The 25,890-nt window shown below is 44.5% G+C and overlaps 1 protein-coding gene across 1 annotated transcript in view; it reads right to left on the reverse strand.

The window, feature by feature from the left end:
- The window catches only part of OBSCN (obscurin, cytoskeletal calmodulin and titin-interacting RhoGEF), a 2,124,484-nt gene that overhangs the window by 2,027,133 nt on the left and 71,461 nt on the right, over window positions 1–25,890 (reverse strand). Inside the window, exon 3 of the mRNA XM_078665296.1 lies at window positions 9,674–9,943. Within this exon, the coding sequence (XP_078521422.1) occupies window positions 9,674–9,943 (270 nt within the window). The remainder of the gene's footprint in view (window positions 1–9,673; window positions 9,944–25,890) is intronic.

Here is a 25,890-nt window from a genome sequence, read left to right on the forward strand (position 1 = left end):
GCAGGTGCACCCACTTGCCAGGCCCTAACCTTCCATTTTCTTACATGTAAGACACCCCCTCAGGTAGCCCAAGCTATCCCCATGGGCAGGGTGCAGTGTATGTGAAAGGTAAGACATGTACTGGTGTATGTGACATGTCCTGGAAGTGAACTGCTGTGTATTACATTTTTCACTATTGAAAGGGTATCTGTCCTAGAGGCTAACATGGGAGTTACATTGTAACCTCTTAGAAGTATAACTTTCCATTGGGACAAGATAGTTGTGTGTGTTTAGGCACTCTGACCTCAAAATTTAATAACATATTTTTAGGGAGATGGTTTTTAAATTGTGTGTTTGAAAATGCCACTTTTAGTAAGTAGGCATTTTCTTATTTAACCATTCTGTGTGCCTCTGTTGGTTTGTGTATTGACTGTCTGGTTTTGTGACAGGAGCTGGTGATGTGCATTCACTGTAGACAGCCACCTGGGGGACTGAGGTGTGTCCTGCCTCCCCTAGGTGACTCAGAGCTGAGCTGAATAGACCTTGGCTGCATTTAGATTGGTGGGAGGAGTTTAACTTATGCCTGAATAGGCAGGGTCTCCATCTCCTGTAGTGATGCTGCACTAGAGAGGACAGGACTGGTTTTGACTGGACTCAGAGACAATTGCCACAAATAGAACAAAGACAAAATGGGGTATAAGTATTGGACCTTAAACCCCAGAGAAATAGATCACTTCTGGACTCAAGTGGAACCTTTTACCAAGGAGAAGAGCTGGAGAGCTGTAAGGAGGCGTACTGTCCCTTTTCTGTGTGCTTGGCTGGGTTGGCCTGGAGTTTCTGATTCTGCCAAGGAAGAGCACAAAGACTGGAACGTTGCTGTGAACCTGCTTGGAGAAGAATATCCAAGGGCTTGTGTGTGATGGCCTCCTGTTCTGAAGTCTCAAGGACACAAAGACTTCACCACCAGCTCCCCTGAATCCCAATGCTGGGAGTTCTGACCTGCCAGGATGTGGCTGTTCCAGTTGTTAGCCTCTGGAGGTTGTTCCTGCTGTTGGAAGCTGGAAGAAACCTAAAAGGAGCAAGAAAAACTATTTCCAACGCCGTCAGTGCTGCCACCAGGACACCTGCGACCTGCACTGAGGCCAGGGGCATGCTCGTAAAGTGCACAATGCACCGTCCTGCCTGCATCGATGCCTGCAGTTAACGGCCTTCCCAACGCCAGCACCGTTGCTGCCAGTGTCCGTGTCCCATTATAGCAGACTGAGGGTGACTCCACGAGTCTTCAACTTCGCATCGATTCACCGGAACCAACACCTCACTGCCGACGCAACCAACTTCCCCTGTCCTGGATTCGACATGTCGCCTCCTGGCAGACATGACACCTCACCTCCCCCATGGCAGCCAGGAAGCCCGACTCAACCTTGGCACAGATGCCTCATCTCCACGACGCCGTGCACCGTCCAAAGACTTTGTTCCAAGGTGCTGTAATTTGGGGGTATTTGTGACTCCATGCCCGATGTCGTGCCCCTCACGGTCAGCACCGTACTTTGGATTATTGCCTGTCACGACATCATAATAGACCCAGGTGGAGCTATTTATTTGCTACAAAGTCTTTTCTTGAAATAACAGTTCGCAAGTCTTATTTTACAACCTGTATGTTGGATTTTTGTCGTTTTGGTCTTGCTTGGTTTAGATAAAAATATATATATTTTTTTTAAATTATTTTATTTATAAAGGTTCAGTACATAACAACACTTCAGCACATATTCGCCATGTGGCACAATCAGTGAAAACATTCCCATGAATCTCTTGGTTACACAGCTCGGGCAGGCAGCGACTTCCACCATTTACAATACAGTCCGGTCCAGGTGACCAAGATTTCACATTTCCATCGTACGCGCTTCCCAGGGGCTGATGTTCCCTTTTCCTATTGTGGGGTGTCCTGTCACAACGTCCATCGTCCTAACCCTCTGCCATCTCACCATCACTCATACCCACCTCCCCTGTGTGTGCTTCCGTGACTTCACTCGCCTCCCGGGCTTCCCCCTGTTTATGTGTCCTGTACAATCCTCAAAAATTCTTATGTCTGCTACGTGGAGGGAGCAGTTCACTATAATTCTCCGTCTGTGTACAGCAGTACAGCATATCATGCGACCATCTTTTCACTGTTGATACCGGGCCCTTCATCCAACACAGCGCCACTACCCTTTTCACAGCAGAAATATTGGTAAGGGTGCCCATTCCGGCCCGGAATCCAGTTTGGCAGTCCCATATCTACAAGTCCGCGTACAACCTTGGGCAGTGTTTGGAGTATCCCAATAGATCTATTGCTGGATCCGGAGCCAGTTCCACCTCCACTATCCTCCCCAGTTCCCTAAATACATCTTCCCAGTATGCTAGTATACCTGGGCAGTTCCAACCTAGGTGTATGAAATCCACTGTCTGTGCTAAGAAATTTAAAATGGATAAGCCTGTGTTTTCCATAAAGTGAGACACGCCGTGTGTTCGAGCAGCAGTACTGCCACATCTTGTCATCTATTGTTGTTTGTAAGTCCTTCTGCCAAGCCAGTCTGGCTGACGTGTATTCATGTACTCTATGCGTCATCGCTATTCTGTAGATTTTGGTTACTATCCTACATGGGGAGTTGGATTTGATGACATTTGTTAGTTCAGGGATTGCTGGAGGCTCTTGCATATCCTCTCCGAACTGCTCTAGCATTGCCTGCCACACCCTGTAAAACTGGAAATGCTGTAATTGTGTGTCCGCCTCTGCCCCCTCCTCTACTTGTTCCCAGGTTTTTGCTACCCCTTCCTGAAAGAGGTCTCCCGCAACCCTAATATTCAACACTTGCAGAGCTCTAATGACTCCTCTGTCCCTGCACGGGGTCAGCCAGCGAGCCCACTGTATAGGCATGGTCGGCGTGTATAGTAATGCTCCTGAATGTTGCTGTAATAAGCAGTACCATGCATGTCTGGTAGCGTTCATTAAGTCAAGGAAGCCGGTTCTGCGATCTGGTTCTTCAAATATTGTCACCGGTGGTGAGTGTGGAGCGGCGAACAGTGTTTCTATGCGCAGGAATGGTATACCTGCCTCGCCGTGAATCCAGGTATGTAAGTGTGCTCACTGCACCACACTATAGTAGAGATCAAAATCCGGCGCTCCTAGGCCACCCATACTATAGGATAATATAAGAACCCGCCATTTAACCCTTGCCTGCTTACCCGCCCACGCCAACTTTAGCATCAATTGTATAAGTCTTTGGAAAAAGGCTTGTGATAGTACTATTGGTATATTGGTGAATTGGAACAGCATCCTAGGCAAAACCACCATCTTCATAATTGATATTCTTCCCATCAAGGACAGGGGGAGCTTGCACCATGCCTCTACGTCGTCCTCCAGTCTATCCATAGCTGTGCCATAATTCTCCCTTAATAATCCCGTCTCAGAGTCTGTATGCAGTATAATCCCTAAGTATCGGACTAAGTCAGTAGTCCATTGCAGTGGATATTCCGTTTCGAATTCTTCCGTGACCGGGGTCAGTGGAAAAACTATGGACTTGGCCCAATTGACTTTTAAGCCTGATAAAGTCCCAAAGTGCACCACTTCCCTAAACACCGCTGTCAGATTTTGTTCAGGATGCCGCACATACAGCAGCGTGTCATTTGCATAGGTGGATATAACTATGTTATACATCAGGAAGCCAATGCCCTCATGACCGTGATACTCCCTAAGGGCGCATGCCAAGGGCTCCGCGACCAGGACATAAAGCAGTGGCAATAGTGGGCTGCCCTGTCTTGTGCCTCTGGTGATGGCGAACCGGTCTGTGACTAAATTACCTATGCGTACTCTAGCTGTGGGTTTGTGGTACAATGTGCCGATTAGTTGTAAAAAGACTGACCCCAATCCCATCCTTGTCAATACCCTATGCATGAACGCCCACTCCACGAGTCAAAGGCCTTTTACAAATCTAGGAAGACTGCCACAGCTTTGACATCTTGTCTCACATGCTGCATAGTGCCAAATACTGTGCGGATATTGTATGTGAGATTTCTGTTGGGTATAAATCCTGCCTGTTCTGGTGCCACCAATATCGTAGACAGGGGGGCTAGGCGATTGGCCAGAATCTTTGCAAATATTTTAGTGTCCACATTTAAGAGCGACAATTGGCGGTATGAGCTACACTCCTCCGGTGAGTTCCCCGGTTTAGGGATCGCTACCAGGATTGCTTCCCTCATGGATCTCGGCATGGTACCCTCCACACATAAATCATCAACGAGCGTGGCTAAGTGGGGCAGTAAAATATATATGAAGGCTTTATAAAAGTTGGCCGTGAGGCCATCCGCCCCCGGTGCGCTGCTCGACTTCATGCTTGCCAGGGCTTCTAATATTTCATCTTTTTCTATTGGGAGCATTAAGAATTCTCTGCGCACATCCGAGAGTGAGGGTAGTGCTATATGCTCTAGGTAGTCCTGCATTTCCTCTTCCATTTGCTCTTACCTTGATGTATAAAGATCTGCGTAGTATTGTCGGAATCTCTTTAAAATATCTACTTCTTCCGTGAGCAAGTCTCCCTCCGCAGATCTCACCTGTGTTATCAGTGTCTTCCCGCGTTTTGCTTTCAGGATCTGAGCCTCTACGGAGCCCGGCTTTTCCCCCTCCCCGTATGTGCGAGCTGTAGCGTATTTGCCTAAATGTTTGATCTCACTATCCGCCGCTTCGTGGTATTCTTCTAGTAGGGCCTTTATTTCGTCCTCCCGCCCTTCTTCCCTATCCGTCCCTTGCTGATCCTCCAATTGTTTTAGCTTCCGCACTAGGTCCTTCAATATCTGCCTTATGGCCTTCAATACCCCAGAATGTTTGGTCATTGCAATACTGCGTATATAAACCTTGAAGGCTTCCCAAACCGTTTGAAAACTATCTACCAATCCTATATTGGCCTCAAAAAAGGTTTCTATAGCTTGAGCTAGTACCCCCTTAAAGACATGGTCCAGCAGTGAGTACGGCAGGAAGCGCCAAGTAAATGGAGGTATAGTTTTTTTGGGGGTAGCCAATGTTAGTAGTACCGGTGAGTGGTCAGAGAGTGTACGCGGCAGGACTTTACAGGCTCGAATATTTTCTAACACTGAAGTTGAGGCCAACCAGAAATCTATACGTATATGAATATTATGGTAGGTCGAGTAGTGTGTGAAGCCCCCTGGGTACTGGTTAAGTGCCATCCATACATCTTCTAGGTCCATGCATGTCATCACCTTTTCCAGCTCTCTCGCAGCTGCTGACGGTTTCCCTGTGCAGGCCTGCTGACCTATCTATACCTGGATCCATGACCATGTTAAAGTCCCCGCCCCACAAGATCGATGAACCCTGGAATCTCTGTGTAGTGGAAGCTAACTGCGACAAAAACTCAGGACAGTCCCTACATCTCGAAATGACATATCGTCCATTAGGGTCCGACTCCAGCAATTCCAGCGTGTAAGCAGATTTAGGGTTTACCCAGGTCAACACCCCTCTAGCGTGTGTTGTGTACCCTGCGGAGATAATGTTCCCTATGAGTCCTTTACTTCGCAGTATCCCACTCGTTTGTGGAAGGTGTGTCTCTTATAAAATTGCCACATCAACATTGTGCCTGTGTAGGAAACTGAGTACCTTCTGGACATTGCGATAATCATTAAGTCCCCTAACATTCCAAGTCATGGCAATCAGGCTGTCTGCTGGTGTCTGTTCTTTACTCCAGCTATCTCCCGCCATTAGTTTGGATTGTACCTGAGCAGTATGCCGCCGTCAGTGTGCTTGGGTTAAGTGTGTCGCATAGCTCCCAAATGCCCGCCATTTTCAGTAACCATTTTGTAATCATTTGCGTACTGTGTGCATATACATAGCGTGCTGTAAACCAGAAGAAAACCATTCCTTTTCAAAAATGACCCCCGCCTCCACCAGCTCCGGCAGTCAAAAACTCTGCCCTTTGCATGCCCATTCCCCTTCCACAGTAGACCACCCGGAACTTGGCCGCTCTTGGACCCAGAATACACCCCCAGTCCCCCCCTCCCGATCCCTCCTCAAATTGCAACCGGTGTGCCAGGCACTCTGAAGCGGAGGTAGCTCCATGGACAAGGTGTAACACCCAACAGAGAAAAACCCAGCCCAGACTAGCCGCACAGTTTGCAGTAGTTCCCGCCAACCAACTCCCGCCTAAATATAACTTGATTCTCTATCCCTACTAGAAGGCACTGTCCTTCATTTTTTATTGCAAAAGATCATGCTTTCCCGCTCTGCCACAAGGGCTCTACACCCCACACTGTTCCGTGGAGTCTCTAATATAGTTCAGACTACAATGTCTCTCGTCCTACAGGCTCGAAGACCCAGGGCGCCCTCCAGCCAGTACATGCAGACCTTACCCACCTCTAGGCCTCGAAAAAAAAAATGGGGGCCCCCATTCTAAACCTCGAACTCCCGTCCCAACCTCCCACCCCTCCCATTCTACTCATTTTGCGTGCACAGGCACTTGATCTCAGTCCTGTTCGTCCAGTGGACCTCCGGTCGCTTCGTCCAAGTGCCTGCTTTCCGGGCTACTTCGATGTTCCATCGCCCAGCATTTAATGGCCTGCTGTAATGACTTGGGGTCCGTAAATATATGTGAGCGCCCTTGTCTGTTCACTCTAAGCTTCGCAGGATACAGCATGGCGTAGTCGACACCCAAGTCTCTAAGCTGCTTCTTTAGTGGTACGAAGTGTCTACGTGCCTCCTGGACATGGGCTGTGAAGTCCAGATACAGCGACAACTCTGAGCCCTCATACCGCAAAGTTTTCTTTTCTCTGGCTATGTGTAGCACCACATCCCGGTCATGATAATTAAGTAGCTTCGCAATTATCGGCCTAGGTGGGGCGCCGACTGGCGGTTTATGTCCCAGAGAGCGATGCACTCTCTCAACAACGAGCATTGCGGAAAAAACTCCCTCTCCCAGCAGAGCCACCAACAGCTTCTCCACGAATTGCTCCATATTACTGGTGGAGGTGGTTTCCGGCAGACCTGTAATCCGCAAGTTGCATCTTCGTGAGCGTGCCTCCAAATCCTCCGTCTTTTCCTGCAGGACTCGCATCACCTTTCCTACCTTTCCTAGCTGTTTGTGATCCACATCTAGGGTGGTATGTGCTTCTTCCCCCTCCGTTATTCGCCTTTCTGACATGTCTAACCTTTCTGCGTGCTTATCAAGATGCTCCGCCATTCTGTCCATCCTATATGAAATTGTGTCCATTTTTGTGCCCAGTGTTGCTATGCCACTCTGCAAAGATTTCTCCATGGACCTAAGCATGGTGCGAATGTCCCAGTCTGGGTCATCACTTGTTGGGGGTTGCGATCTAGTGTCCTCGCCAGAAGCCCCATCATGAGATTTCGAGCGCTCCGGCTCGAAAGACAGCTTAGATTGGGTCTTTTCTGCCCTGCCCATTTCTGCGGCGACGCAGCTCCCCTCGCCAGTGGTGTGCACTGTCTCTGTCATTCTTTCGTGCTATGCGCTATTGAGCTGGGTATCTCTACGCCACTGCCACTCCTTTCACATGTACTGTGTCAGCGGCCTGCCTCAGTGAGCTGTTCCACCCTCCGGAACTCGACTGGGCCTGGGCCCATTCTACGTCTGCAGCGCCCGGTACCCTCAATTCTGCATCTTGCAGTGTTATGTCGATTGGGGTGCTATGCAGATGGGTCTTCCCTTGGTTGGGTAGTGTAACTCTCACACTGGTAATACACGTGCCTGCAGAGCTCAGCCTCACTCCTGCAGGGCCCCTGCATGCTGGTGCGTATCTTCTGCGCTCCTCTGCAAGGTTCCGCAAATATCTCTTATGTACCCTCTGCCAGTGTTCAGGGCCTGGATTGTACAGTGCCCGCTGGAGTCTCACCTCTGTCTGCTTGTCAACTGGGGACAGGCCCCGAGTCTCACCCCCTGCTGCGCCTCCTCTCGTGCACTCTGTTCCTCCACCCAAGCCGTGGGTCACCGCTCTCAGTGTTATCAGCCTTTCATGCCGCCGAGCGATTCTTGCCTGAGAAGCTGCTGGGGCAGTTTCACTCCACGACAGTGTCCTTGCTTGATGCCGTGCAGGCTTGTGTTGCCTTTGTACTCCGCCGTGATCCAGGGGTCTCCGAGTGATCACCAATCCCGGTCTCACCACACTTCGCCACCAGTGCCTGATGCCGCTATTTTCTGGCCCACCAGGCGACCACCATCACCAATGCGCGCCGCCAGGCATCCGCATCTGCCGCACGTCGCGGCATGTTTCTCAGTTTCTGCCGGCACTTTAGCCCGGTGCTTCTCGGCCCGCCAGCTGCCTCAACGCACCGCGCTCGTTCTTCAGCTGCGAGCCACCGTTTCCAATCTGAGCGGCTCCGAGTCAGCCGCTCACCTTCCGCCAACCGAACCTCAATTTTGGGGAGCTGGGTCCCAGTAATACTGCAGGATTGATGCAGGATTGTGAATCAACGTGGTGGAGAGCCGGGCTCAAGCGGCCATTTTAGTCGCGAGCTAGCTCCGCCCCTTATAAAAATATTTTATTTTACAAAAACTGGTGTGGTGTCCATTTGTGGTGTTCACTGTGTTACTGTGTGTTTTGAGTACAAATACTTTGCACATTGCCTTTGAGGTAAGCCTGTCTGCTCATGCCAAGCGGGTGAGCAGGGGTTATCTGAAGGGTGCATACCCCTTACCCTGACTAGAAGCAAGGGTCCCTACTTGGACAAAGGTAAATATATCTGCTCATTTCTAGCATACTCTAAATGTGGAGAAGCAAGAAGAACATTTACCATATGATATTGTTGTGTGGTGCACTGGAGGATTATTAGGGCAATGTTACAGCAAAATTGGTCAAGGTGACGACTGGGCCCAATTTATGCCATTGTATTATATGTATGATGGGAGTTCTGCCCCAGCCCAAGAAGGCTAAGATAGAATGTAAATGTATAGCCTCAATGTTGATGTTAGCTAAATACCAGATTTCTAGGAACTGGATACCCTCACCGAGGGTGGAAAGATTGATGGCAGAAAAAAAGATTAGCACTCTTAGATCGATATGGCAGAGTGGGATACATGAGTGGGCTTGCCCCTGGGATGCACTGTTGTTGGAATTCCCCAAGTGGAACTGTGACCTCCTTGAACACAAATTAATGGAATTACATAGAGGGAGGGGGCTTGAATGGTTAGCCAAATGCGTTTATTCATATGGGTCTTGTCCAGGAATTACTTTGTAACATAGTAATGGATTCAGAACGAGTACTTATGAATACTCACCAGAAACTAAGCATGGAGATGGATGCAGAAATGGGCTGAGGTGTATGGATGGAAACTGTGGGAAAAAGACTTGCTATGCATTAATAAGTGAACAGAATGTATTGAGATACCTCTGTTTGTAATGTTATCTATGTTACTTTTATTTGATGCGTCGGACAACTGAAAGAGTTATGAAACAGATAGAATGTATGGTGCTTTAAACACGTCAGTAAACATTGTTTTTTAAAGTCTGGCAATCACAGCTTACTATGGTCTTCACGGCACCAATAATGTGTAACACTCGCTTCAGATCATTCATGACTCCAGATTAGTTTTGAGTTCATATGGACCTATTACTGCTACTTTTTACAGTAAACTTCATAATTATGAGCAAATTGTGAGCAAGGGGAAAGTAAAATATTCACAGTATATGTCATTCCTACCTTGGACAGCGAGTTCAGCAATGGTCCTGCTTCCTTCTTTCATTTCGCAGATGTAGACCGCGTCATCGTCGGTGGTGACGTTCTGGATGGTGAGTCTCCTGAAGGTCCCTTCTTCTTCCATGTTGTACTTGGTGCTTTGGTGGAGTTTGGTTTCTTCTTTGAACCATGCTGACTCTATCGCTGGTTGAGGCACCTCGCACTGGAAGGTGGCTGACTCCTTTTCTCTGACTTCAAGATCTTGCAGTCGTGACTTGAATGGTGTTTTTGGTTCTTCAAAACAAACAAATAGGAGATTAGATTTTTGTTACATTATGGAAAGTTGATCACTTACATGCCAGCTTAGTTGTTTTTTGACAATTAATGTATGAAATACAGAAACATTTATATTGATCAACTTTTATGGGCATTGGCCCACTAAATTGCTAGAGGAAGCGGAAGCAACATCATGCATCCTCTGATTCCCCCCGCACAGTGTCATCAAAAGACTGACCCTATTTAGATGCTCAGCAGAATCCTATTTACTGCCGGATGGATAGGGAATGAAGAAGGAGTGAAAAAAAAGAACGCCTAGTTTTTGTTCCTGCTGCTTCCTGTATGCTTTCAGACAGTAGGGAAAGCAGTATAGATGAGAGGTGTACGAAAGGAAACACCAGGGGTTACAGGTATGACCCCTCGCTAGATCTAAATGAAACTCATGCCCATTTCCAGAAAGACTTCAAAAGACAGGATTAGTCTTCAGACATGTTATTGTTTTTTCTAAACAAACCCATGATAAAAGAATCCACATTACACTTCTGTTACAGTACATAGTATGCTGGGAATACTTATAGAGAACACAATTAGGTACAGCCTAAGAAAGACCATGCAATCAACTAACATGTCCAACCTTATCTGATTAGGTTAAGCAAACAATGTGGTGAAGAGTCAACGTACAAACCTATAAGGCGGGAGAGATATAGACCTCTGTGGCTCTGAGGCAATCGGTGATACATAACAGAAGCATGGAATAGTATCCATAAATCATATCATGGGAAAGAGAGAACTAAAGGAAAGAGAGAAAAAGAGCCTCAAGAAGAATTGTGGAAGATGATGGGGAAAGAGGAGAGAGGGAGAAGAGGGAACTGCTCTATAGTAATCCGACAGGATCACCGGCACCCATATAGGGTGATTATGGCAGGAGCAGTAGATTTCAGCAACCGCAATTGTACCATGCATTTAGGAACCTAATGTACAAGACAGCACCTTTGATGGTTAATTTTTCTGTAGATATTTATCAAAGGAGTCCCAAAGGCATCTGGCTCGGAAGGAAGTACTGTGCAATTTTGCATACAAGATTTTATCTGCACTTCTAACGGAATTCCACCATATGTCATAGGATCTCACAGAGGTTAGGTTCCAATCTGAAATTATCGTCTTGGTGCCCAGTGACAACAGTAGGTCAATCAACATTGAGTTTTGTTCAGTGAAATCTGCTGAATGGGGGTTTGCATATAAGCCAAGGCAACGGTCAAGAAATTGATCTTGAAGGATTCTCCTGTTATGTTGTGAATTAAAGACTGTATCTTGATTCATAATGAACTGGTCATCTTACATGTAAAAAAATTATGCTTTAAATCCCTAACCACCTTCCCACATCTCCAACAAAGATCTTTTGTACTTAAGCCAATCTTATGTAATCTAGATGTGGTCCAATATGTTTTATGATTTGACCAGAATCTGGACTGTGCTAGAGCTGGTGTGATTTTTGCAATAAAGGAGGATTGCCAGATTTATTTCCATGGGATGTTCGAGCTTCACAAGGAGTGAGCGTACGTATCCCACTTCTTGGTAAGTGTTCTCAGCAAATAGCTTTTAGGTGATTCTAGAAGTTTACATAGGAGTGATGCAGAGTGACCCTTTCTCTTGATATTAATTCGTAAATCGGGTAGGTCAGATAGGTAAGGGAACTTACGTTTACCATCTGCGCTTTTCAGTCTCAGGAATTGAAAGAAATCGATGTCTGGTAACCGAAAAGACAAGCGTAGGGCTAAAAACGGGGTAGGGTGTAATTGGGTGCCTAAATCCCCCATAGTGTTTATACTTTTTCTCGCCCCGGTTCCCAGAACACTGTCCGCCTATCTAATTAAATCTTATGCTTGTGCCATTAGGAGGCCATAGTTGTGCGCGAACTAACACTTATCGGGAAGTAGTAGGGCCGAAATGATATCCAATATTATGCATCTTGAAAGCTCTAAAGGTACACTGGCTAATTTGTGTATGGAGATGGTGGCACTGAAAGGTAAACTGTATGATAACTGGGTATCTATATTAAGCCAGGGAGGGGGACAAGTCTTGTGTACCCAGAACCACTAAGACCCCTGAGAAGCCAGGAATGCTTGTTGGTATCATGGATAGTCAGGGAGGTTTAGGCCTCCAGGGATTTTACTCATCTTCAATGTAATCATGGAAATTCTTGCTTTCTTGTCCTCCTATATACATTTGGATATATAATTATCCTTGGATTTGAAAATGGAGGGGGAAAGGGACACCAGAAGCATACTGGCAATAAAATTGACCAAAGGTGCCATGAGCATTTTAACAGTGTCGATCCGACCCCGCCAGATGATATTTTGAGGAGAATGTATACTGAGTAGGTCTTTTATTTTGGTAAGGGTTTTATGTTTATTAATGCAGACAGAGTGTTTGAGATCTTTACCAAACCAACTACCTAAGTATTTGATAGCATCTGGTTTCCACTTCAGGCCCAGGTCACCAATCACTGCTGAAATGCAGTGGACATTTAATGGGAATACCTCGGTTTTGTCCTTGTTTAAAGATTAAACACCGTCAATGAGTAGCTTTCTATCACCTTCATTATGATGGGAATAGTCAGTGAGCTTCCTCAGTGGCACGTAGTTGGCATAGGCTGCCACTACTTGTCTGCCCGAACTAAAATGAATATCTGTAACATCTGAGTTATCTCCTAGTGAGGAGATGAATGGCTCAATGACCAACAGAAAAACAAGGGTGGAAAGCGGACAGCCCTGTCGAGTCCCTTGTGACAAGGCAAATGGTTGAGATAAATGGCCCTTCACCCTGACCTTCGCCATTCAACTGAAAAAAGGGCCATGGTCATACATATACAATCTTTCCCAAAGCAGTATTTGTGTAGGGCTGCTTGCAGAAATGACCCAGAGACCTTGCAAAGGCCTTTTCTGAATCAAATGTAAGAGCATCTGTCGGTGTATGGGTAAATACAGCTGTTTCCAAGGAATGGCAAGCATTTTAATATTGTCTGAGGTGAGTCTACCTTTTAAAAACCCAGTTTGTGAGGTGGCAACAAGTTTCAATACGACCAGCTCCAGTCTATGGGCTACAATCTTTGTGTATATTTTACAATAAAGATTGATGAGCGAGATCGGTCTATAGTTTTTAACATCCAAGTGGTCCTTTGCTTCCTTCAGAATTACCACGATTGTAGCTTTATGTATATGTTTTAAAAGTGGAAAAAGTTAATTTATGTTTACATTATTTCCTATGGGGTTTTATTTTACAATCCCACCGTGATTATTTTTTATGGAAGGGTGCTGCAGTTCCAGTGGTTGGCTATGTGTGGTGCTGCACTTACTCCAGGTATGAGCTGGAGTACAATCACAACTGTTGTGGAACCTTTTTGGCTGTAGTAGTTTTAGAAGTGTGTTTGTCAAAAGTACTCCTTTGAGGTGAATGCCTGTACCTTCATAAACTCTTCTTTAGACATCCCTAAACCCAACCTTACTTTTCACTTACCCCACCCCTATATTTAGTAATAGTTTATCCGCATTTTACAGCCACTTCCCTGCCCATCCTACATTTCCTTTCAAAATGTAAGCTTACATGTGTGGAGATATCCGTAATCGGGGTGGAAGATTCCATATAGAAAAGAGAAGAGGTGTAGGTTTCTGCATGTAGGTTTGTGAATAGCATTTTGTAGCATGTGATTAGTACTACACAGTAGTACTTAAATGTACTACAGAGTGCAGTCTGTGAATAGGCCCTATAGTGTGACCTTATTGTGCAAAAAGTTATATTGCAAACTACAGCTCAGTGCAACCCAGTTCCATGGGGCACGTTTATTATTTTTTGGCGCAATGCAGGCAAGCAACCAAGGTTGCTGCGCTGCTTCATGCAAAGTTGAGAAAGCACCTCATAGCCATATTTATTAGAAAGGCCCGTTGCTGCATCATTCCCAGCACTGAAGCACTATAAAGGCTGTCTAGCTCCAAACACAACCTTGTGCAAAGGTGTGTGTTTGCTGTGCACCATAGGATTTATACTGGAAATATACCCTTCCAGTACAAAATCCTATGGCTAGACAAATCTTGAAACATTCCTTACATGTTATGTGTGCTTTGCAGTGCAGCACACATGGAATCAGGGGAATGCTTGGAGTTGTGAAAACATTTCTCCTTTTTAGATCCTGCTTCAAGGAGGCATTTGTTTTTGACAAAGAGCTGAGTCTGGATATCTTTGTAGATCTGGCTTTCCATCAAAAACTATGGGTGCTTGTGCAAATCTGACCATGCAATGCCCATGTGATGCCCTGTGATACAAACTGGAGCAAAGTAGTGCAAAACTCTATTTGTGATGGGAAAATGGCACATACTGGAAGGTAAATAGACTTGCTAGAATTTACAAAACTTTGCAACACTTTGCACTGGTACAAAGTCTTTTATGGGTGAAAGCAGTACGATGCTGATGGATGCTGCTCCATGTAAACTCTCTTCCTCAAAATGAGAATCCTAGTGCCTGAAACTCTATGGTGCTATGCTAATCGCAGATTCATTTGGCCAACCAATTGTCCATTCGTTCATTCATACATTTTTTTATTCAATCATCAAACAAGGGTTTGTTGACTTTAAATCTTAAGTATAAAAATATGATTGATCCAAGAAAAGGAGCGTCAGGAGACGCTAAGGATGGAAATAATGATAACAATTGAACTAACCAATTACAAAATGCTAATCACAGACCTTTTTGGTATCTTTTAAAGAAGAGGTGCAAGGCACCTCAGGAAGCTTTTATTGGTCGATTCGCGAGTTGTATTTACCATGCTTATTTAAATTCTTTATTCTGAGGTCCAAATAAGGCACCTGTTATAGAATTATTTCAGCATGGGCATCACGAGACAAGAATCGCAAAAAAGATTGGTCTTATTAAGAAGTCTGAATTTTTGCAGGCCCTTGAGCAGAATGGAGTGCTAACAACTGTCTTTAAATTAAATCGGCTGTTTTTGGAGAAGGGTCTCTTTTCACCAAGTTATGATGTCGGATGAAAGTCCCAGATCATGGTAAAAAGCGTTTTGGCTCTGACCTACAAACTTGGGTCAACAGCTAAGCTAAAGATTTCGGCCTACCAGTCATTTTTGATTGATTCCATGTCACAGCGTATCCTTTGTCTGCACAAGGGGGGTTCTCAGCTACTTCCACGTTTCCTTGTGCAAACCTGGACTGGACCTAAGAATGTGGCTGAGTGATCCACTAGAAATCCGCCAGCCAACACTCCATCTTGCCCTTCAGTGTGGGATCCCAGGAGCTTCTATCCGAACCTCGTAGCAGTTGTATAGATATATAACAACCTACGTATTGAGCAGCAAAATATAAGTATACCAGCTTCAATCACAGATCAAACCTGGGAAACATTCAATGAATTTCTTATAGCCTAAAGTTTGAAAGCCCATTCGGAGCTATGCCGCCTAATAAGGGTGTTCAGCATCTATTTATCATGAATAGGTCAGCCCTCTCTACGATACAAGGCCTTGTAATGCTAGCGCTCCATTATGGTACCTTCCCCACGGTGAGTTAAGTTCTACACAACAGGCGTACATTTACTTCCATACTAAGCCTTCTGTAGTTTGAGGGTTAGCTTGTGGGCATGAAAATGATTGCTTGAGCACTACAAGCTCAAGTTAAAATTGGCATTGTGGGATGGCTTGCGGCATATCAAACCAGCAACACAGAAGATTAAGGGGTCGATTCCGATCCGGTAAAATGCGCTCCGAATCGTCGTACGGAGCGTTTTTCCCCCGTACGAATCGCACCCGTAAACGTCCCGTACGTATGACGAAGTACGATCCGTACCAGGAGCCGAACTCCGTACGAGTCGTACAGGACTCCGTACGACTCAAATCTCCGTACGAGTCTCACTCGGAACCTGCTGTACACGACATCACTACTGTTCGCGGCTGGTTTTTACGACCCAGCAAGTACGATTCGTGTCGGGTACGCACCGTACGACCCTTTTCCTACGGGAGCCGAAAACAGTCGTAAACGCAGAGTTCGCGCCGAAACAGGTACGGAACGCCCCCCCCGGGTACAGCACGTACCCCGCATGATCGCAGGGGTACGCGCCGTACCCCTGTGATCATGCGGGGTACGTGCCGTACACCCAGCGTACATGGGGTACGCACCGTACCCCATGTACGGTGGGTGTACGGCACGTACCCCATGTACGCTGGGTGTACGGCACGTACCCCGCATGATCACAGGGGTACGGCGCGTACCCCTGCGATCATGGGGGGTACGCGCCGTACGGTGTGTAGGTGATCGTGCGCTTTTCCGTACGAATCGACGTGTACCGTACGAATCGCGACCGGGTCGGACGATCGGGATCGGAATCGTCCGGTCGTACGGCGTCCGTACGAGTCGTACGGAAACGGCTCCGGATACGAATCGTACGGACGGGGATTTTACCGGATCGGAATCGACCCCTAAATTGTAATGTATCCAAACCATTATCAATTGACTCTGCAAGAGAATCCATCACCTCAGAATTTTTCCCTCAAACCTTGCATACTAGGTTCAACTGTCGGCCGTATCAAGTTATTTTATAAACTCCTAAGCACAAGGATAAGCCTGGCCTCCTTACAGGGAAACCTGTTGCCAGAAATGCACCATCACCAAATTAGACTCCTGAGCTTGTGGGTCTTTTTACCCTTTGATGATTTGACTCATATCTCCAGCTCGGTTATTGTCCTCTGCAGCCCAAACGACATCTGATCTAATAGTAATGTATCATCTGTCTACTGAAGAAGTTTGCATTACAAGTTACCAGTGCTAAAGTGCTTGTGTTCTCTCCTTAAAATATTTATAACTGGCTTATATCTAAATTGCATATTTAATTGGCTTGTAAGTCGCTAGTAAAGTGCCACTACATGTGGCCAGTTCTTGTAAATTAAATGCTACTAGTGGGTGTACCACTGATTGTTCATTGCAGAGACTGTCTGTGCAGTTTTAAGCTGCCATATCAACCTGGCAAGTTAACCTCTTGCCTGACCCAACCCTTCTTTTTAATTCAAATAAGTCACCCCTAGGGTATGCCCTGGACAGCCCAAGGCCAGGGTGCAGTGCATTTAAAAATTTGGACATGTACTTTTAAGTCTGACATGTCCTGGTGGTGAAAAACTCCTACATTCGTTTTTCACTACTGCAAGGCTTATATCTACCATAGGATAACATTGGGATTACCTTATTACATGTTTTAAGAGTAATCTCCAAATGGGAAGATATCTTCATGCCCCCCCCCTAACGTTCTCCTTGCTCCTGGGACTCTTGGAATAAAATTTGAGAAGATAAACCTTCAGTGTGCCCTATGTGGGACTGTATATGACCTGCAGCTTAAACTTTTGGATTTGACCCATTCCAGGGTGACCTGGTTGGCGCTTTATGGCTTTGAATGCTATTTTACAGTTTATTCTTTCAAAATTCATAACTCCGATTCTACTTTTGGGATTTTTGTCGTTTTGGTCTTGTATTGTTTTGAAAAGTAAGCTTTACATTTCTAACCTTGTGTGGAATTTTTTGTGAGGTGTTTTTATTGTGTTACTGTTTGCAATGTTCACAAATGCTTTACACATTGCCTCCAAAGTTAAGCCTAACTGCTCTGTGCCAAGCTACCAGAGGGTGAGCAGAAGTTAACTTCGGGTGTGCTTCTGCCTTGTTCTGACCAGGATTGTGGCAACTGATTAACCGGGGCTTATACCCCAGTCAACCAGGAACTCAGTTTCTAACATCTCTCAATTGCCATTTGATAAAGCTGGTAAACAATTTGACAAGCCTCATATGTCGCATCTTATTGATCACCATTGCTAGACCTAGAATAATGTCACTGGCTGAAACGGGATGGCAAAACACTGTTTAATGGGATGAGATAAGATAATTTACTTCTGCACAGCTCTCTAATTCAAGGAGTAAAATATTTGCACACCAAATAGATTCTACATCCAAGGGGAAAACAAAACTTTACCTTCCTGGTTTGTTAGCATCACATTTCTTAAAAATTAGGAGTTATACATTGCACCTCACCGATCATTAGGAATGTCTCCTCCATTTCAAACTGAGAGGTATGGGGCCATAATTATCATTATTTAATGCAATGCAGTAAGACACTTTGCTGCGTTGCGTGAGAGGGAACGGGCAAGATCTAGCAAGGTATGATGCATTCGTGCTCTCTGCCTGCGCTGGTACACAAATTGCTACCTAGGGCCAATGCAGGCACCCTTGAACCTTGGTGCATGGATGTCTGCGTTACAGACAGGTTGTTTCTGTGCAGGAAGGGACACGTTCCTGCACAAAACAATCCTCTGAGGCTGTTTTCTCTATGTGTGCTGCAGAATGCAGCACTCATAGAAAGACGAAAAGGCAAGTCGAAATAAAGGTATCTCTCCTTGTTACGCCTCCAAATGGGAAGGGGCAGCATTCGGACGTATTCCTAGGTCTACCAGTATTGGTAAAGCTGAGAATGCTTCTGAATCCATAGATGGATGTGTGGGATGCTCCCTGGGGCAGAGTAGTGCAAGGCAGCGACTTGCGCTGCATTGCATTACTCCAGATTTACTAAGTCACAAATTGACCTGACTGGACTTACAGAGTTGCTACTTTGAAATTTCCAAGTTAATTCAAATCGAGCTGCCTGTCACATCTATGTTTTCAATAAGTTCTTGTTAAATTTGCCCCATCATGGTGTTAGTATGGTCTTTCAATTGTAGGCTCCGAATTCCCTTTACATAACCCGAGAACTCTCTTGCATCCTGTATACAACTAATCGCTAGCACTCGCATTTGTTCTTATTTAATACGTAGCCTTTTGCTTCCAGAGATCTTTTGCGTACAGGTGGACTTCGCGACATGAAAGCAACGGCAGCTGCAACAGTTAAGCATGGTAGGGCGCGGGGAAGAAAACTCGAAAGATGACAGAATAGGTATTATTTATTTATTTATTTATACCTATTCCATCCTCTGTCGACTTACCCACCCTGCCCCACCGCACTTACCGGTGCCCAACACCGCTGCATGTAAGTGACCGATATTTCAGCTAACCACCTTAAATTAGTATTCATTAAAGATAATGGGGCAATCTGGTAAACTAGTGAACTGACTACGGACAGATGAGGACGTCCCGAGAAAATCTAAAATAATTCATTGATCGCTGTATACTCGACAATTCATTTCCACTGGCTGGTGAAGACGAGCATTCAACTCCTGAACGGACCACAATCAACTAATGTGAGTCGGAGGTGTCGTCTGACACCTTTCTGAACTACTGGTTACAACTGGCTGAACCAAACTTCTGGCTGCCATACCTCTCCCCGTCCTGATGAAGACCCGCCTCTGATGCCAAATTAAGAGCACAACAGTCCTGGGTCGAAACGTCGACGTTATTGTCGCAACTGGTCCTTGTAATTTCCCTGACTTGAATAGGAGTTCCTAACTATTGTTGGGATTTATGCTTTGAACTTTGGACTTGCTTTTTCAAAAAAAGCGTTTTGTTTTATATGTGTTGTATATATGTTATTTATGTCACCTGTGCACAACACTATGTCACTTACCATGATCAGTCACTAATCACATACTACTTTCGCTGCATGTGTTATATGTCACGGACAGCCTCTATGATTTTGTTTTGCTTGTATATGAACATTAAGTAAAGAAATTCAATTCCATACTTTAAAGAAATTGTTACCTTGGTGTGTTACCTGGCTACATGATTAATCCTTTTCTCTGCAGGGTATCTAATACCTATTACAAATCAGTTGAATTTACCGACAGATCCATTGTTATTGTATATTAAATTAGTATGCAGCAGTCCCCTTTCGACCCTTAAATCACGGGTGTACCAGTTGCATTTCTTCCCAGACCCCCATCAGTAGTCAGCTTCAGTATTCTGCCCTTATTGCAGCATACTGGATATCAGAGCTTCTCACTTGCTTCTTCAATGGAGCAGCCCTTTGAAAAGAGTCTCACCCGCACTGTAAGCCCAATTCACTCAGGTCTGTATAGTAATGCATTGTGTCAGTTGGTCGCTGCCTAATTGGGTGCCTTTTTGTAAAATATTTACAGCAAAGAAATAGTGAAGCTGACACCAACGTATATAGTCTATCCTAGATGCTCCACAGCCTAAATAAAATGTATACCAGGAGGGGGACTGTCAGGCAAAAACCTGTTCGGAGGCCTTAGGTGTAAGCCATACACGTAAAATAAAAAGTCATGCTTTAACCAATCCTGTGCCTCTGAGCATACAGTCGATGCAGTAATGTCCCAATATGTATAAATCCATGTCTTCGTCCAGAGCTATTTTTTGCAAGAGATTTAAGTTGAAGGATTTATTTTGGTGGCTGAAATTTTGTTTGTATAGCCGCTAAACTATGCACAACTTTTGTGGCAAGTTGTGTTTTTTAATTTTTTATTTGGGTACTAAATTAATATAAATGTTAAAGATGACAGTGATAAAGGGATAGCAAAAGTACAATTAACAGCCAATAGTGACTTCCAACATTCACACTACACAATTTAATGCTAATGAGACAAAGCTTGACAGCCATTTACCTGGCAGCTTTTCTGATCTTGTTGGTCAGTATTTGCACATTTTGATACTTAGGAAGGCTGATTGTTTTCTCATTCCAACATTTTTGAAGACACAGAATATCAAAGCTTTGTTGATTTCTTACGGCCTCCTAGGTAGTTAAAATATGCTCAAACCCATTGACATCCAGGATACAGTTAAGTAGGGAGTCACTGCTTGGGTATATTTATGCTGCAGCTCACTTAAGATTTATAGCTGCTGCAAACCTAGAGCAATTCAAGTCCATCATGGGGGCATGCCTTCTACCTTTTTTGTCCCAGGTTATGTTTATAAGCCCTACCCCAATATTTATTCCTTCTGCGGTCTCTCTCACACATTTTAGCAAAGAACTCAAACTGGCCTTGAAGCCGCTATCTAGGATGCGGGCCAAGCCTTGTACTTAACTTATAGCGAATTAAATCTATCCAGGGGAGGTGTTTTTACTGACTTATTCCCAGTCATTAAAAGTGTGCCTTTCCAAACAGATCAAACTATAAGATTTGCCTGAATCCCACTGAACCTCTGTCTCAAGGTTTACTGAAAGCCTAACTTCTATTAAGTGTTTTAATGGACAATTGATAGAGGTATCTCCAATATATTCCCCGATTTAGTTTACTCTGGGGGCCTCTTGATCAATAGGAGGTATGTGTAACTAGTGGGGAGAGTAAATATCAACAAGAAGAGAAGGTTACACTTGAAATTGCCAAGTTCCTCTCTTCTTACCTTTTCCCTGGCGCAACTTCTAGTAGCAGACATACCAGACTAACATCCTCCAACTCTCATTCACTGAACAATTAGCGGAGTTCTTCTCACAGAATTATTCACACATTTCCTTCCTCATGGTCATTTTGTTACCATCTCTGAGGCAGCGAAAGGTCCTCTCTAATTTTTGCAGAAAACTGAAGTATACAAAAAAACGACGGATGAAATGCTTGAATTATTTAATTTCAGCCATGGGTAATTACTCAGGCCACATCCCAATACTGTGTTATTTTGCATACCGTGCCAACTCAGTTTGGACCCAGCTATATGCAAATCAGTCTTGACCCAACTTCAGTTGTAACAGTCCAGCCCGAACTGCCAAGACAGGTCCTTTCTGAACCAGAACACAAGCGACCCAGGACCGGTTTTGCCTTATTTAAGGGCTCATCAGCCAGGTCATGCTTGGTTCTAGTGACACAGTGTGCACAGGACCCATGTCTGGGCATACCCGTCCCACTTAGGGTGACAAACTAAAGTAAACAAAAAGTGCCGTATGAAATGCTTGATTTAATGTCAGCCACAGGCACTTACTCTAAACCACATCCAACTCCATCATTATTTTGCACACTATGCCAACAGCCGGGTACACAGTGTGCATGGGACCCACACTGGGCATACCCGTCCCACTTAGGGCAACAAACGTAGTATACAAAAAAGTGATGGATAAAATAATAAAATATATTTATTATTTTATTTTAAATACTCAATAACATTTTTGGAATTTAAAAATTAATGGCATTACTTTTAAAATAATTTTATACATCACTTCATATTTTTAATACATAATACAAAAGTAAAATGTTTATTTTAAGTGAGATTTTACAATTTCACCTGCAGCAAAAATATTTAAATTTAATATATATTTAAATTAAATGTAAGGTAATAGTGCTGCAGCAGTATTGTATTGTGGTGTATATTCAAAATACATAATGTTAATTTACATTAATATTTAACATACAAATATTTATTTTACTAATTATTTCAAGTTTAATCAACTTTTTTACTTTTCATTATCCTTTAACATAGGGAGTTCTCTGCCTCTGGGATGGATAGTAAAATAAATTGTGTCTCAATGGAATTGAGAAACAAGAAGTAGTCATTCATCCAAGAATTCATTTGCAACAGGTAATAACGCAGTGTGCCCATGTCTTCGATTGCGGAGGCTTTCATACATAGCTGAGTTTTTGTCAGCATACTGATGCATGGTCACACTAGAATCTTTTAGGATGAGGCAGAGAGAATCCATCTATTGAATAAATAAACTAGATGCAAATAGAGAACCTTGTGGTACTATGCATGCCAAATTGGCTGACCTCACAATGTGATCTCCAATTTTTACCAATAAGAATTAGTTAGTTAGAAAGGATGAGAACTAGACCTCAGCGTGAAATTCCACTCCGATCTTTGTGTTTGCATAGTTTTTCCCACTCCACGATTCTACGTAGCTCGCTGAGTTCCAAAATACTTTGTGGTGCAGAGTTTTATCCTCGCTCGCGCTCACCAATGTTAAGTTGGTGAGCACAGGCGAGGAAAATCTTACTCCAGACCACCTCCAGGCGAGATTTTTCAACACAGGAGGTTGCGGATGGCCACAACCGCTCGCGTTGAGAAACCTTCCCTTTGCGTTGAGGAAGCTGCTGCTCGAGTAGAACATCTACTTGAGCGGTAGAAAGAAGCAGCACCCTCTTGCACTAGACATGGTGCCGTTCGCACTGATTTTCCAGTGCAGGACAAACACCTGACACTAAAAATCAATGTGAACGGCACGACCTACCGCACTCTGCCACTTGTGAAACTTTGCGTAGTGCAGTAGAGTTTTTTTGGTCACTTACACGGAACTCCGCACGGGCCTAATGAACACCACTGGAGTACTTCACAGTTCTTTGTTGAAATGTTTGGAGAAGCCTGCTATGGGCAACTGAGTAAAAGGCAGCTGAAAGGTCTAGTAACATCAGTAGGCATGCATCGAGAATGTGATGCACCTCATCAGCGGTTTTGGTGTTGTACCCCGTTCTAAATATATCATGCTAAGTTAAGAAAGGATTTCGTTCATTAGAGACACATTTTTTAACTGCTTTGCCCAGTCAGTGGACACTTGAGACTAGGAGATAGTTGGAAGGTTAAGAAAAATCGAGATTTGTGTTTTTGAGGAAACAGGTTATTTGGCTGCTTTTGAAGTGAGTTTGGAAACATTACTCTTAAGGTCCATGGTATGATATTATAGTAGGGGGATGACATAAATGATGTAATCAATACACTACCAGTAGCTGAGAATGTAGTAGCCAGGAGGATTAAGGGGCCAAAGTAAACAAGATCATAAAATGTGCTTTCGAATAAATCTACACTGACTTCCGAGGTTTAATTTTGAAAGGCTATGCAGTATTTATGGGACATTACTGTACCAATATTTTCATATGTCGATTCATGCTGTGGCCTCTGCACAACTGACTCCACCTTTCTAGAGCATTCCCGATTTTTTAAATCATATTAGTTAGGGAGAGACACTGGGAACAAAAGAATTTGCAAAGCAAACCAGCTAACCAGAACTGTAAGAAATTGCAGGTATGAATTAAGGCTACATCTAAGTTCATTTTCTTTAAAAAATAAAATAAATAAATACAAGTACAGTTGATGCGCTTGTAATCTGGAAACTCCAGTGAAGGGTTTATTCTCTCTCTGAAGTTCACCCTTGGCTCTGCAGAACCAGAGAGCTTACCATGAATTAGTAAGCCTTTCAATAGAGCACCTATTGCACTAGGTCAAACGCCAGTTCGAACGTATCTATTAGGGATCCTGCCTGAAAATTGTTAGAGAACTGAGAAGGTATTGAAGCATCACACAAGAAAATGAAAGGTATCTACCCTACAGAAAGGACATTATTTTTACGCATCTTCTAGAAATGTATGAAGGGCCGGTGAAAAGTGGTTTATTGGAAGTCGCTCTTGGGATAACAACCTAGAAGAAGCACATTTTAGTGGGTTTCTCTGGCTTGCCACTTGTAGAGTCAGTAGAATATCTGGTATCTGGTATCTTGTGCAGCTCTGAACTACTAACAGGTTTGCTAAACTGGCAAACAGGAAAAGAAAAAGAAGATATTGCATGCTGTGATTTGGCTTACCAATAATATGTCAATGATATTGGATGGATGAAGGGAAGGTGCAGTGAAAACCTGACAAGAGGATCTGAGTTAATAACACTAGTGAGCCCCAAACGACCAAAAGTCTACTGTAAAAGAACCAACAGTTAGAAGAGAGTTTCTGTAATGCAATGGATAGTAATTGCGATCTTCCTAGTACCATTTATTTATTTATTTATATGCTTGTATAGCGCTAGACTCGACTCCCGAAGGAGTATCTCTGCACTAAGTACACATAGCAGGCAAAAGAGACAGTGCTTCCAAGATCTTGAGAGGAGAGAGACGTTGGATTAGAACAAAAAAGTCTTCAGCAATTTCCTGAAGGCTAAATGATTAGTGCATAGCCTGTGGGTAGGTGGAAGTTTATTCCAGAGACTGGGACCCAGGAATGAGAGAGCTCTACCGCCCAGTCTTGCCCTTCTGATGGACGGAACCTGTAAGAGACCTTGATTGCTGGAGCGGAGGGTGCGTACAGGATTGTAAGGGACAAACTTCTCAGTCAGGTACAGGGGACCTGAACCATGGATACTCTTATGAATAATGCAACAGGTTTTAAATTTTACCCGTTGTCGAATCGGTAGCCAATGAAGCTTTTCCAGGAGAGGTAGGGAGTTCTGGGCGGGGCATTAAGAACTAGCCTTGCAGCGGTGTTCTGAACCACCTGCTATCTACTTAGCAAGTTGTCATTTGCTGATATTAACAGCCCATTGCAGTAGTCCAGGTGGCTAAGCACTAAAGCCTGGACAAGAGTCTTTCTAAAAACGTCTGGCAATAGAGGAAACACACGCCTAAGGAGTCAAATAACATGAAAACAGGACCCAGCTGTTTGATTGGCATGCTCCTTTAAGGATAGCCCGTGGTCCAACCGAACACCCAGGTTCTTTACTGTCTGTTTAGGACAGAGGACGGGGCCCAGATCTAAAGGCCACCAGTGCGGCGACCACAACAGTTGAGCCTCCCCAAACAGCATAACCTCGGTTTTCCCTACATTACATTGCAGGAAATTTGAGGCCATCCATTGAGACACAGCTCTCATACCTTCAGAGAAAGAGTGTTTAACTGCAGCAGTCAGAGTCTGAAAAGGAAAAAGCAGCTGAGTGTCGTCAGTGTACGACACAGGAATAAATCCATACGATCTCATTAGATCGGCCAGGGGGGCCACATACACATTAAAAAGCGTGGGACTTAAACATGAGCCCTGTGGCACCCCCTTAGTGAGCTACACAGGTGCCGAGCGGAAGGAACCCAAACTGACACTCTGCGAGCAGCCAGATAAAAAACTCTTCAACCAGGACAGAGCCAAACCCCTGACCCCTACCTCCTGCAAACGACTGAGCAAGATTTCATGCGATATCGTGTCGAAGGCTGTGGACAGGTCCAACAGCACCAGAATCACAGAGCTCCCCCTATCCTGTGACATTCTGATGGTATCAGTCACAGAGAGGAGCGCTGATTCCGTGCTA

This window comes from Lissotriton helveticus, chromosome 10, assembly GCF_964261635.1.
Source record: "Lissotriton helveticus chromosome 10, aLisHel1.1, whole genome shotgun sequence".
NCBI lineage: Eukaryota > Metazoa > Chordata > Amphibia > Caudata > Salamandridae > Lissotriton > Lissotriton helveticus.